Genomic DNA, 13387 nt, shown 5'->3' with positions numbered 1-13387 from the left:
AATGACTAAACCCAACTCAATTTGCCTCTATGGGAAATGGGATTGGGTTAGGTTGGTTGGATTAGAGATTTCTAAACCCAAGGAGGTAAAGTTGGGATTAAAATTATCTTGAATTCAATCCGATCCAACCTATGCATACCCTCTTTGAGTTCATGTGTGTATAAATTGTAACAAAATCAAGTTTCTTTGACTCTATGACTCTGTGTATATTAGTTTGTTAATTTGACTCTGTGTATGAAGTTGTGATTCTTTAACTATCTGTATTTCAAAAATTGATGGGTCTATGCGTGTTTGATTGGTTGTTTAGTCTTTTAGATTAAAATGGAAACAGAGACCGGGTCTACTCCATCACATGAAGTTGATTCCAATGTAGTGGAGTATAGCTCAAGAGTAAGGGAAAAGGTTGATCCGGCTTGGGAACATTTTAGCCTTAGGGCGGATGAGAAGGGACGGAATACTTTTACATGTGTGTATTGTAGGCAAACATATAAAGGTGGGGGTATTAATAGGATGAAAAACACCTTGCGGGGATAAAAGGTGATATTGGATCGTGTAAAAAGGTTTCTCATGATGTGAGATACCAAATGTTGGAATATGTGAAGGAGTTTGAGTTGAGACAAAAGCTGAGAAACAACACCAAGAAGAAATGTTTAGTGTGCCTTCCACAAATAGTGATATGCAAGAAGATGAAGATGTTCAAGAAGTATTTAGTAGTGGGTTGCCTAAAAAACCCGTTTTAGGTAAAAGAAAGGGTATAAAGCCAGTGGATAATTACTTTGCTCCAAGAACTACTCTAGGAGCTCAACCTGGTCTTAAAAGTGTGTTCCAAAGTAAAGAAAGGGTGAGGCAAGTTGATATGGCTATTGCAAGGTTTCTGTATGACAATTACATTCCTTTTAATGTAGTGAATTCAGTGTACTACCAAAGGATGATTGATGCCATAGTTGCTGCTGGTCCTGGTTACAAAGGTCCATCTTATCATGTTGTACGGGTCCCTTTGTTAAGGGATTAAAAGAAAGAGGTTCAGTTGTTGGTTGAGTCACAACATAGGCATTAGGCAAAAGTTGGATGTACACTTATGGCTGATGGTTGGACAGATACTAAACATAGGTCATTGATTAATTTCCTTGTTTATTGTCCTAGGGGAATGGTATTTGTAAAATCAGTTGATGCCTCAGATATTGTGAAGAGTACTAGAAACTTGTTTAAATTTTTTGATGAAGTAGTTACATGGGTTGGTCCAAAAAACATAGTTCACATGGTTACTGATAAGCTTCCAATTATGTATCTACTGATAAATTGTTGTGTGAAAAGTATAAAACTATTAGTTGGTCTCTTTGTGCAGCACATTGCCTGAATCTTGTGTTGCAGGATATAGGAGACATGCCTCATGTAGAGAAACTTGAAAAACGTGCATCCAAAGTTACAATTTTTATTTATAATCATGTGGCTTTGATTGTTTGGTTGAGGAAGAGACTTGGTTGGACAGATATCGTATGTGCAGGAGCAACAAGATTTGCTACTACTTTCCTTTCATTTGGAAGCCTTCATGTGCATAAGCATGACTTGCAAGCCTTAGTGACTAGCAAGTTCTTTGTGGACAATAGATTGGCAAGAGAGTCAAAGGCAAAAGAAGTAGTTTCTATCATTTTGGATAATTCTTTTTGGGATGATATTAATGTTCTTGTCAAGATTTCATTGCCACTCATTTGTTTGTTACGAATTGTTGATTCTGATCAAAGGCTTGTAATAGGATATGTGTATGAGGGCATGCATAGAGCACGGTTGGGAATTAAGAAGATCTTTCGAATGAAGAAGCACTTGTACAAGCCATACACCTCAATTATAAAAAACCGTTGGGACAAACATCTGCGTAAAGATCTTCATGCTACTGCATATTGGTTAAATCCCACTTTTCAATATGATGAGGAGAATTTTTGTCGGAAACCAGTAGTAAATATGGCTGTTTTGGACTACATTGGGACAAAATATGATGGTGACAAAGAAAAGGTAATTAAGGAAACCCAATATTTTCGAGACCTTATTGGGAGGTTTGATAGAGATCTTGCATTGTCTACAAGCATGACTACTCATCCAGGTGAGAAGCAATTAGTTTACTTTAATACTATAAATAAATCTTAATTTTTTTTGTTCATGTTGAAAGCTAGTTTTGTCACTATAGTTAGAATAACTGAAATGATTATTCAATTGAAAGTTTGTTTGTTTATGTTGATTAATATTTGATTACGTTGTGTTATGAAAATCAGATGAATGGTGGGAGTTGTGGGGTGCTGATGCTCCAAACTTGCAAAAATTGGCAATTAGAATCCTTAGCCAAACTTCCGCCTCTTCTGGATGTGAGCGTTGTTGGAGTTTATTTGACCAAATACATTATAAGAGGAGAAATAGGTTGGAGCATCAAAGGCTCAATGATCTTGTGTTTGTTCATCATAACTTGCAATTGAGACATAGGTAACTAAATGCTATATCTTGTCATTATATTAATTTTTAAGAAGTCATTTATATAATGTAATTGTTAGTTACTAATTATGTTCAAATTCCAATAATGAGTATGACATTTTATGATGCAGGCTTTACAACAAAAAGTTTAATTTTGACCCCATTGATTATGCAAGTATCGACAAAACTAATTTTTGGGTATTTGTGGAAGAGGTAGACCCATATCTTAATTATGAAGAGTTGGAGAATGCAATTTATGAAGAGGGTGCATATCCAGCAAGTGCAGGGCCTTCTTCTAATATTGCAGGTTAGTTTATATGTAAACAATTTGATAACCTATAGTGATTTTTCTTTTATTTTTTTCAAACTTGTGTAAACATTATAATGATTTTTCTTTTTATTTTGTTCAAACTTGTGTGTAGAATCTATAAATGATAGTAGTGAGGTTGAAGGAATTGATTTGGGAACACTTGGACAACCTATTGGCCCTCCTCCTGGATTTCTAGGGAATGATGATGAGCATGATAACTATCATGACATTGATGATTTATGATTATAATAATTTTGTTTGAACTTTGAAGTTTTATTTTGTATTTTAGAGATAGTTTCTATATCTTTTTGTCAGACACAGTGTGTAACTTGGAGTTTGAAGTTTTATTATTGTTTTTTAAAAATAAGTTTTTATGTATTTTTGGAAGAAACAATGTGCAGTTGTGTTTGTGTACTGTAACTTGGAAAACATTATTATGAGAAACAAGGTTGTACACACACAATGTGTAGTTGTATTATGAGAAACAATGTGTAATTGTATTTTGGATTAACAAACACTATTAATGCACACAGTTTATGCATATAGTGTTTGTATAGTTTATGTTTGGATTAACAATGTTTTATGCACACAGTTTATGTTAATCCAAACACAAACACAAACACAAACACAAACACAGTTTATGCACAGTTTATGTTTAAATTAACATTGTTTTATGCATACAGTTTATGCATATAGTTTATGCACACAGTGTGTAGTTATGAGAAATAATGTACAGTTTATGCACACAATGTGTAGTTGTGTACTATGTTTTTGTAAGTTTTATGTATTTTTTAGAAATAAGCTTCTCTAAATGAATTAGACTATTTTAGTTAGTTTTTCTATTTTTTATTAATTTAATGTTTTTATATATATTTAAAATAATTATTAAATTAATTATGATGTCATCACAATTCGACCCCGGTTCGACCTCAAAAATCTTGAACCTCTCTCTTTTACAGTTCAATGAACGGTCCGGGTCTAAAAACCATGGTCAAGAGGCCATAGCAATTAATCTCGATGGATTGACAAACTATCGACAAAACTGTCGAGAATCCAATTACTTCCTTTCTTCTTGAGTTATTCTAGGACTAAGGGTCCGTTTGGGTACAACTTATTTTTGTTGAAAATTGAAAACACGGTAGCAAAATAATTTTTAAATGTGTGAATAGTACCGTGGGACTTATTTTTAATGAAAAAGTAGCTGAAAAGTGAAGTTTGTGGGACCCATGAACAGTGCACGGGTGCACTGTTTACACGAGAATAGTCAAAAGTTGCGGCTTGAAAAAAAGAAAAAAAAAAAATGCAGAAGCAAAACACAAATGTGAATCCAAACAGATACTAAGTCTTATACTTAAAAACACATTGATTAACACATAAAACACACACACTTTTGTTCACGATTTCCCAACCTAAAAATATCACCCTTTGGCAATCAATAAAATTAAAACCATTACGATTATAATCCCAAGATTAAAATGATATAACATAACTAAATGAGACAAGACTAAACGATTGACAACTGGTCCCCAAAAATTACTATCTGAACAAGAACCAATTGTCTTTGATTGTTTTTATACATATCATTCTTGAAAGCACCTTATAGAGATATTAACCCTGAAGTCTCTCATGTGGAGATTCAAAATCTAAAATCGTCATCTATAAAAAGGGCTATCCAACCCACCTGAAGACTTGACTTCCTGACAAACTCAAAGGAATCAACCGCCATCCATTGAAGATCCGATTTGATCAACCTCTTCGATCATCGTAGGTTGAACTATGCTCCACCTGATGAGGTTGGATTAGATGCAGGTTGAACCCAAACCTGATCCATCCCAAACACATGGACAACCTAGCCCACAAATATTTAAAAAATAAAAAATAAAAAGGAAAAATTCTAAAATCATCAAGCAGTTCCGACTACAATTAGATTGGGCTGGTCCGGGCCCTGTATCAAATCTTTTCGCGAGAAGACAAAAAGAACCTCGGAGGTGAGAAATCTTAAAGTCTGCCACGTAGTGCAAACTCTTTTCAACGTGTAGCGAGCTCATGCTCTGATCAGCTCAGCTTCTCAACCCCGATGACTGTGTCGCGGTTCTAAGAAATCAATCACCTACCTTAGCTCCTCAACTCTTCACCTCTCTCTCTCTCTCCTCGTAACGGAGCCACTGACACTGAGTTTTGAAGCCCGAATTGGAGAAAATGGCGGACCGTTTCTTCCCAAACGTAATGCCAGACTTCGTAGCAGAAGCAACAGCTGAAACCCAAGACGAAGAAGGAAAAGAGCCAGTAGTTGTCACCCCAGATTCTCTCATGAAGCTCCTCTCCATGCCTTATTCTTCTCTCTCTCAGCGTTTCAAACGCACCGCTTTGGACCTCAAAGAAACCGTATCCATCTCTTTCACTCACTACTTTCTTTGTCTCTGTGTGTGCATGTACGAGTTTACTTACTCTTACGCCTACCAACTGTTTGTGGATTTGTTTCAGATAACGTTGGAGACGTGGGGTATGACTGGGCAACAAGTTCAAGACTTTACGCTGTATTGTGGGACTCTTGGGACGGTTTTTTCCTCTTCAGAGCTTACCTACTCACTAGCAACAACAATGATCTTGCTCTCTCCTCTCAGATTGTTAAGGCTTGTGACACCGCTTCTTTCAATTCAAGGTACTCTCCTCACTTACTCTCTTGCTTTGTATGCACCTAATATCTGTAAGGCTACGGACACAACTTTTTTCATAACAAATTTCACTTTGCTAAAGTGGTTGGCTGCGAGTAGTACGTGGACACAATTGACACTCATGGAACTACTATTTTTTCTCCGCCACCGCCACTCATAGTTGAACACTTATTATTATGGCTTTTTTGAGTGATAGCATGCTCATTTGAGTTAGGGTGCTTTGTGTGATGCATTGATGGTGGGGAAGTGATTTTTCTATGCGGGCGAGCTGGTGTTTGTGCTCTTGGGGCGTTGTTGGCAAATCATGCCGGTGATGAACAGTTGCTAAATTACTATTTAGTTCAATTTAGAGAGGTATTCTAATGGCATTTGTTAAATAACAGTTGCATTAATTGGTTGCTCAGAACTTGTTTGTCAGTGTTAACTCATGGTTTGACTTATGAGTATAGATTAAGCTTCCCAGAAATCTTCCTGATGAGTTGTTATATGGGAGAGTTGGATACTTATGGGCATGTTTGTTCATAAACAAACATATGGGCGCAGGGACGATTCCTTCTACCTACACTGTAAGACTTGCATCGTGAGTTACTAAACGGTCTTGGATATTGTTATTTGTTTCATTAGAAGTGGCACTGATATTCTGGTAAACCTAAACATGTGTGTAGTGTTCAGTTGTGAATGAAATCATCAAGAATGGAAGAGAATTGGCTAAGAGTGGAAGATGCCCATTAATGTTTGAATGGTATGGAGAAAAGTATTGGGGTGCAGCACATGGATTGACAGGGATAACGCACGTTTTGATGGACATGGATTTGAAACCAGATGAGGTCGAGGATGTCAAGGGCACTCTTAGGTACATGATCAACAATCAATTCCCCAGTGGGAACTACCCTGCAGGTGAAGAGGATTTAAAGAGAGATGTTCTTGTGCATTGGTGTCATGGAGCTCCTGGAGTTGCTCTCACACTCGTCAAAGAAGCTAGGGTAAGATCTCTCTGATGGGAAGTTCTTTTCTTTTTGTGCAAACCATTTGTAATTTTGTTTCCCTGTATCCTTGACTGTCAAAGTGCCATGTGTGATTAAAGTCGTTGGCACAATTCATTGAACAACTTAAGGAAGTTCTCACAGTGCTGTTTCATAAGCTTTGCTTTCGCTTTCCACAATCATAGGTTGGGTATCTTCAATAATATAATACCTAAAGCTTTTCTAACTCTTTGTCTTGAACCTTTAAGTAGGTAAGTAATTATATGTTTTGACACCTGCAAAAAGAGGAAAGAGACAAAAAAGGGGGGGGGGGGGGTGTTGGAAGTTGGTCTGATTGGCTAAGAATCCATGGAGGAATGACTTCCATTTCTGACTAGAATTATTTCCAGTGGCCTGATAATGGATAAAATGTGTTTCATTAGCTTACAACAACTTTATAATTGGTCATTTTCCTTAAAGTTCTTCTTAAGACAGTCCTGAGTAGAATGTGTTGAAATTTCTTCTCTGTTGAGACTTGAAAATGATAAAGAAGAACCATTTTGTGTTGCATCAATCATGTGGTGACATGGGAAAAGGCGTATATCTTTTTTTTTGGATAAGTTAATTAGAAAATGCCAAGGGCGTGCAGCCCAAGTATGTCAGTTTTATTCAAGGGAAGACTACTGTTGTAGTTAACTTAATTAAGAAAATATGTACTGTTGTACTTCTCTTACTTAGTGAAACTAAATTCTCATGCTCTTTACCAAAGGTTTTTTTTTTTTTTTTTTTTTTTTTTTTTCAGATCTTTTTTCTTCATTGCGTGTATTGAATAAAAACTGTGTCAAATGCGCAGGTTTTTGGAGAAAAGGAATTTCTGGAAGCAGCTGCAGATGCAGCAGAGGTAGTGTGGAACCGCGGACTGCTCAAGCGAGTCGGGATTTGCTATGGTATTAGTGGGAATGCATATGTGTTCCTCTCACTTTACCAACTTACAATGTGGAGTTCTTATACAGAGCCAAAGCTTTTGCTTGCTTTCTACTTGATAGAGCTCACAAGCTCATATCAGAGGGAAACATGCATGGAGGTGATAACCCCTACTTATTGTTCGAAGGGATGGGAGGTATGACTTATCTTTTTCTTGACATGATCGATCCCTCTCAGGGTAAGTTTCCGGCTATGATCTCCGAAAATATTTTTACAATGGAAGGTTGGAATGTAGGCCTTATGTATAAAAATTTATTGTGCTTAAGAGTACCTCACATTGTGTAATGTAATGTCATGGGTTCAACCTGCCTACGCCCTTCCTTACCCAAAATGAAAAAAGAAAAAAGTAATTCTCCTTATCAGTGGGACTGACTTGATTGAATGAATTCCATTTTAACGATTTTGATCATGTTTCATGGTCTGGTTTGGCCCACCAGAATCAGTGGGACTAGCTTGGTTGAATGAATTCCATAAGCAGGAGTATATTAATCTGACCGAAATTGACACCAAATGACCAAAATACAAGAAATCCAACTCCATATGTATTTAAAACCATTTGGAATATCTGTTAAGCTAAAGCACATGTAGACGACAAAGTTGCACAAGAAAGATTTAGTCCTCGCTGCCCATGGATACAATATTTTCCAGCATAGATTTTATTCTTACAGGCACCTGGGGTACTCATATAGCATCCTCCTCAGGCACTATGTTTTCCGAGGAAGGTGATGATGAACTCATTCACCTGATCTGGAAGTTGCTCTTGGACAAAATGGCTCCCTTCAGGCATGAATATGATATCTAAATCTGGTACAACATGCTTCATGGCTCCACTCCTTATGTAGTCCTCGATCCCTGGGAATTTCCGTACATAATCCTTCTCCCCCATAATCAGCAGCGTTGGAGCTTTGACTATCGGCTCAGTTATTCCACAATCCACATTTAAAGTCCTGCCCAATGGACCAACCAGTCAAATATATAGTTACCTCAAGGAATGTCATACTTTTGGAAGATCTTATTGGTTTCATCAGAACTTTATAGAGTTAGGTGATCTTTTTTCCTAGGAGAATTATACAATATTCTTCTAGCTCTAGAGCAATGCTCTCTACTCTCATGTGAATATTTAATTCTAACATAAATTTAATTAGCGAGACCTATTATTATATGAAAGGAAGACACATTAGTTTCTTAATACTGAATAATTATTCATTTTTTAGGTGCATGTTGGGATTTTACTACCAAAAAATAAGTCTCATACCCTTGGACTAAAATAATTTGAACTATTTGGTTGAGGTTATGCCTTACTTCACCCAATTTGACTATCTACATTAATGGAAATCACTGTAAGGCTAATTAGAGGATTCCTAATTCATTTTTCTTTACCCAGTATTTGGTTCTTGAATCATAAAGGGTTGGATGGTGTTAAAGCCAATTTCAAAAGTAAAAAAGAAGCTTTCACATTTCTTCCAGCAACTTGGGGGAACTTTTGTGTACCTGTATGGAACCTGCAATGCAAAACGGAATCCAGACTTCTCATATAAGGAAGCATAGACTGAGAGATCTTCCTTGGAGAACCATGGTGGAAGAGGAGCAGAAGGGTCAAACAAGTCCATGATTTCCTGATTCTCGGCTGCAACTGGGACCTCACTTCCTGAGAAGAGAGTGTAGATGTTCCTTACTACTGCTTTCGCATCAAACCGGCCGAAGTCAGCTTCTGCTCGCCCTGGCTCCTACATAAGATCCAGTAATAATACTATTAACATATAAATTGAACATTATAGTGCCTGGGGAAATAAGAAAGTAGAAAAAATGCTATCAAGTAAATGACTATGTTTCAGGTTTGTGTCAAAAATCAAAATCCATATTACCTGCCACCTAGTTATGTAGAAGCCTTGAGGAAGTTGTTGATTTTGGACAGCAGAAGGACCAGGTAACATGAAAGGAATACCAAGTGTTATAACGCCTGACACCCTTTCTGGATGGACCGCTGCTACCATGTATGCTGGGAAAGCTCCAAAGTCCTTGCCAATAAGAAAAGCCTGGCACCAAGAATATCCATGTTGATGTTGTGGGAGATTCGGAATGCATTTTTATGATCACTTTTTAATGATTCGAACTTAACTAGTTGATAAGTATGGTCAATGGTATCAATGTAACCCAAATAGCATTCCATTCCTGATGGTGGCAAAGAGACTATGGGTTTGATCCCACTCTACTATGGTGCGTTTGTTTTACCATGTCATAGCAAATAATAATAATATATATATATATATATATATATATATATATATATATATATTTTGATAAGAAAGATAAGAATAGCAAATAATAATATGGAAATGCCACAAACAGTATTCTTTCTTTTCTTTTCTTTTTTTTTTTACGTTAATTTAAAGGAATCTTTATAGTTGAGAAATAAAATAATAAATTACAAATTCTCTCAAAATTTTAAACTATTAAAAATTGATAAATTTAATTATTTAATCACATAATTTTAATTCTCCTTCTCACACGGAGGTCAAACTACTTTTTAATAGGTGAGACCTAACATGAGATTTTAAATAGGAGGTAGAGCGAGGGAAATATGGATCGATGATCGAGGTTAATGAAATTGTTAGCTAAAATTGATGTAGAATATTGTACTTTGTGAAGTTGTGAACTCTTTTTATTTCACTCATATAAGGTTGTTGAGGTAGAAGTAAAAATCATTTATCTCACTTTAAATGTTTTGATTTAGAGAAGTGTTACATCCATAACATTTTTACAACAAATTATACAGTAGTTGTTATTGGTTCTAATTTAATCCCACAACTTAAATTACTTTTTTATCCACCCATAATAGCCAATAGCAACTTGTTAATTAAAATTTGTTATGAAAAATGTTATGAACATAGTATTTTTTTTTTTTGATAAAATATATGATTTTATTTTTTTAGCTAATATTTAGGCTTAACTTAATATTATTATATTGAAAAAAATAACTTTATTAGTTAAAATTTGGGACCTTTTTTTTACTTGGGCCTTAAGTGACCTCCACATTTGCTTCTAATATAAAACTGGCATTGAGTCCAGTCTCAAGTGCACTGGACTAGTCTCAAGTGCAAGTTATGAAGCATGAAGTGTAATAATAAATAATTATAAAAAGGAGGATTTTTATTGGTCGAGGTAGTATATGGATGCAAAATACTTAAATTTTTCCATGTGAAACTTTGTCTTAAAGTCTCACATAAATCACTATAAAAAAAAAAAATAAATAAATAAAGTCTCACATAAATTTGTCGTATTTTTTAGGTAAAATAGATGAAGAATATTCTTTTCTAATCCTATCCAGCTGTCTTTTAAGTCTAACCTTACCGTCGAAATTATATATTATGTAAAATGGATATAAAATATCCTGTTATTGTCAAACTATCTTATTTATAGTCTCACTTGTCATATCTACATTGTTCCAATTGGGACAAATCATTAGTCACATCCTTAAAACTAAAGGTCTCTAGTAAGTCTACCATGTGGGGCTAATTCAATTGGTGGTGGTTCAACCAAAAAAATAAAATCAATTGGTGGATGTAGTACAATAGTGGTGATCACTGATCATATATGACAATTTGGCAGGCTAGTTTTTGTTTGCATCCTTCAAAAAAATAAAAAAATAAAAAAAAGGCTAGTTTTTGTTTTGTCGGTCATAATAATTTTGAAAATCATTTACATTTGAATAAGCTAGTGTCATACATTTTGATATAACAAATGCCACAACTCACTCATGTGGTGAGTTGTGACATCTCTTCACTAACTAGAACTTGCTACATAAGCAAATTGTGATATTTATATTTGAATAAGTCTAGTGCTACACATTTTGACACAACAAATACCACAATTCACTCATATGACAAGTTATGACATCCCTTCACCTACCACAATTCGTCCATGTGACGAGTTGTGACATTTATTGTGTCAAAATGTGTGGCACTAGACTTATTCTTCACATTTCCAAAATGACTCCGATTTATAATTTGTTTACAGTTAAGACCCCCCAAAAAGAGAATGCTCTGATTTCAGGATACTGGCTCAAATTGGAAGGATTGTGGACTTGTGTATTTGCCTAGAACAACCATAGGTCTTGCCAACCAAATAGAATATCTGAAAGTTGGGCAACTGGTGGGAAGATTTGTTTGAACCAGGGCTAGATTAGAAGTAAAAATGTTTAAGCTTTGAAGAAGTCTTCGAAATTGAGCAATAATAAGAGTGAGATGCGAAAGACAGGTGTGAAATGGAGAGATGAAAACGAGATTGTTGTTGGAATGGCAATTTAACAAAGTATGAATGGGATTGATCACCTACCCACTAAAGCTGAGAGACCAAAACTAACATAGAAATCTTGCATTTTTTGAGTCATACATTCAAGCTGTATGTATATCTAAAAGGGTAAGAGAATTGGGTGGCAGGTACTACCTTATTGATGCCCAGAGAGTCAAGAAGGCCGACAACATCATCAACAAGGTCATTGAAATTTGCTTTCTCTGGCTCCGGTGGCTGGTCAGACAGTCCATAGCCCCTGAAATCAATGGCTATTGCTCGGTACCCAGCATTTGCAACAGCAATCAATTGGTGCCTCCATGTATACCATATTTCAGGAAATCCATGCAGGAACACCACTACCTTATCACCTGCTCAAACATTCATGATTAGAGAAAGTAGAAAATCAAATTTCGGAAGGATAAAAACGAAAAATTTAAAACCTATGGAGTTAGGAAATAAAAGAACATGTTCGTATCAGATTCCTATGTCATATATACCACTTCCAATCTGGGCGACATGAAGCTTTAGTCCTCTTACTTCTACATGACTGTGCTGGATCTTTTCCATTTTGGAGAGAGGTGAGAAACAAGGGAGAGGTGGTAATGACTAATGAGAAAGTTAATTGTCTTGACTATATAGAAAGAGCTGAAAGGCTAAGGAACAGTGCTTATATTAAAGTTTTGGGGATTTTTTTTTCCCCAAAATAACACCTATTTTCATACCATTTCATTAGCTAGTAAACTAACGTTTTCAAACTATTTAGAAAACTAGTATCTCAAGGCTCACAAACTCAACTTCACAGTTGCAACTCGAGTCTCTACTCGAGTTCCATGAAAAATCAATGTGGAACTCGAGTTCTAGACCACCAAGACCCAAATCCAATCCACGAGTTCTAGTTTTTGCAATTCATCAAAAACCAAACCTTCACAACCCCATGAAGATCCAAATCCACGAGTTCTAGTTCTGCAGTTCATCAAAAACCATACCAAAATACAACCCCATGAAGACCTAAATCCACAAAGGAGGTTGTTTCCTAAAGAAGAAGAAGAATCTAACCGAACCCCACGAAGACCCACTGTAGTTTCGATCTCGGCACCAGCCTCTTAGATTGGGTTTGTTGATCTTGGCACCGGTGTCTCTCTGGTATTGTTGAATAAAACCAAGTGTCTTTCTGGTACCGCACATAGACCAACCCAGAGAACACAGAAAACGAATCTAGAGACAAACCAAACCAAAAAACAAACCTCCGGTGCCAAGATCGTCAAACCCAAACCCCTCCGGTGCCAAGATCGTCAAACCTAGTGCTTGGAGTTTTTGGTATTGCGTTTTTGTTGCTAGGAGTTGTTGGGTTGCTACATTTTTTTTGTGGATCTACTTTAGGGAAGACTCAAGTTCCATGGAACTTGACTCTATCATGCTCAAGTTCTAAGAGCAAAATCCAGTTTCTTAGACTCGAGATGTTGGTTTCCTAAATAATTTGAAAATGTAGTTAACTAATGAAATTATTTGGAGATTGGTGTTAGTTTGCAATATTTTCCAAGTTTTGGACTCATGTTAATGCTACAAAAAAACACATTGTTTCATATAAGGGCTTTGATTTGGTCAATTTGGTGAGCTGGTTTTTTTTTTTTTTTATATCAAGTACAACAATTTTTGAAAAATATATTTATATGCTTTTTTTTTTTTAGTTTTATTTTTTAATT

The 13387-nt window shown here is 35.8% G+C and overlaps 1 protein-coding gene and 1 pseudogene across 1 annotated transcript in view; one reads left to right on the top strand and one right to left on the bottom strand.

Annotated features, from left to right (window-relative positions):
• Positions 1 to 7800, top strand: part of LOC126695508 (lanC-like protein GCL2) — a 30304-nt pseudogene extending 22504 nt beyond the window's left edge.
• The window catches only part of LOC126695507 (uncharacterized), a 29132-nt gene extending 16792 nt beyond the window's left edge, over positions 1 to 12340 (bottom strand). Inside the window, exons 1-5 of the mRNA XM_050392273.1 lie at positions 12182 to 12340; positions 11838 to 12052; positions 9257 to 9427; positions 8883 to 9118; positions 8134 to 8338 (exon numbers count right to left, since the gene is read on the bottom strand). Coding sequence (XP_050248230.1) covers positions 8134 to 8338; positions 8883 to 9118; positions 9257 to 9427; positions 11838 to 12052; positions 12182 to 12251 — 897 coding nt within the window. The 5' untranslated portion in view covers positions 12252 to 12340. The remainder of the gene's footprint in view (positions 1 to 8133; positions 8339 to 8882; positions 9119 to 9256; positions 9428 to 11837; positions 12053 to 12181) is intronic.
• Between the last annotated feature and the right edge of the window lie 1047 nt (positions 12341 to 13387).

The sequence above is a fragment of the Quercus robur genome, chromosome 8 (genome assembly GCF_932294415.1).
Source record: "Quercus robur chromosome 8, dhQueRobu3.1, whole genome shotgun sequence".
NCBI lineage: Eukaryota > Viridiplantae > Streptophyta > Magnoliopsida > Fagales > Fagaceae > Quercus > Quercus robur.
This window is presented reverse-complemented; position numbering and strand designations above follow the sequence as displayed.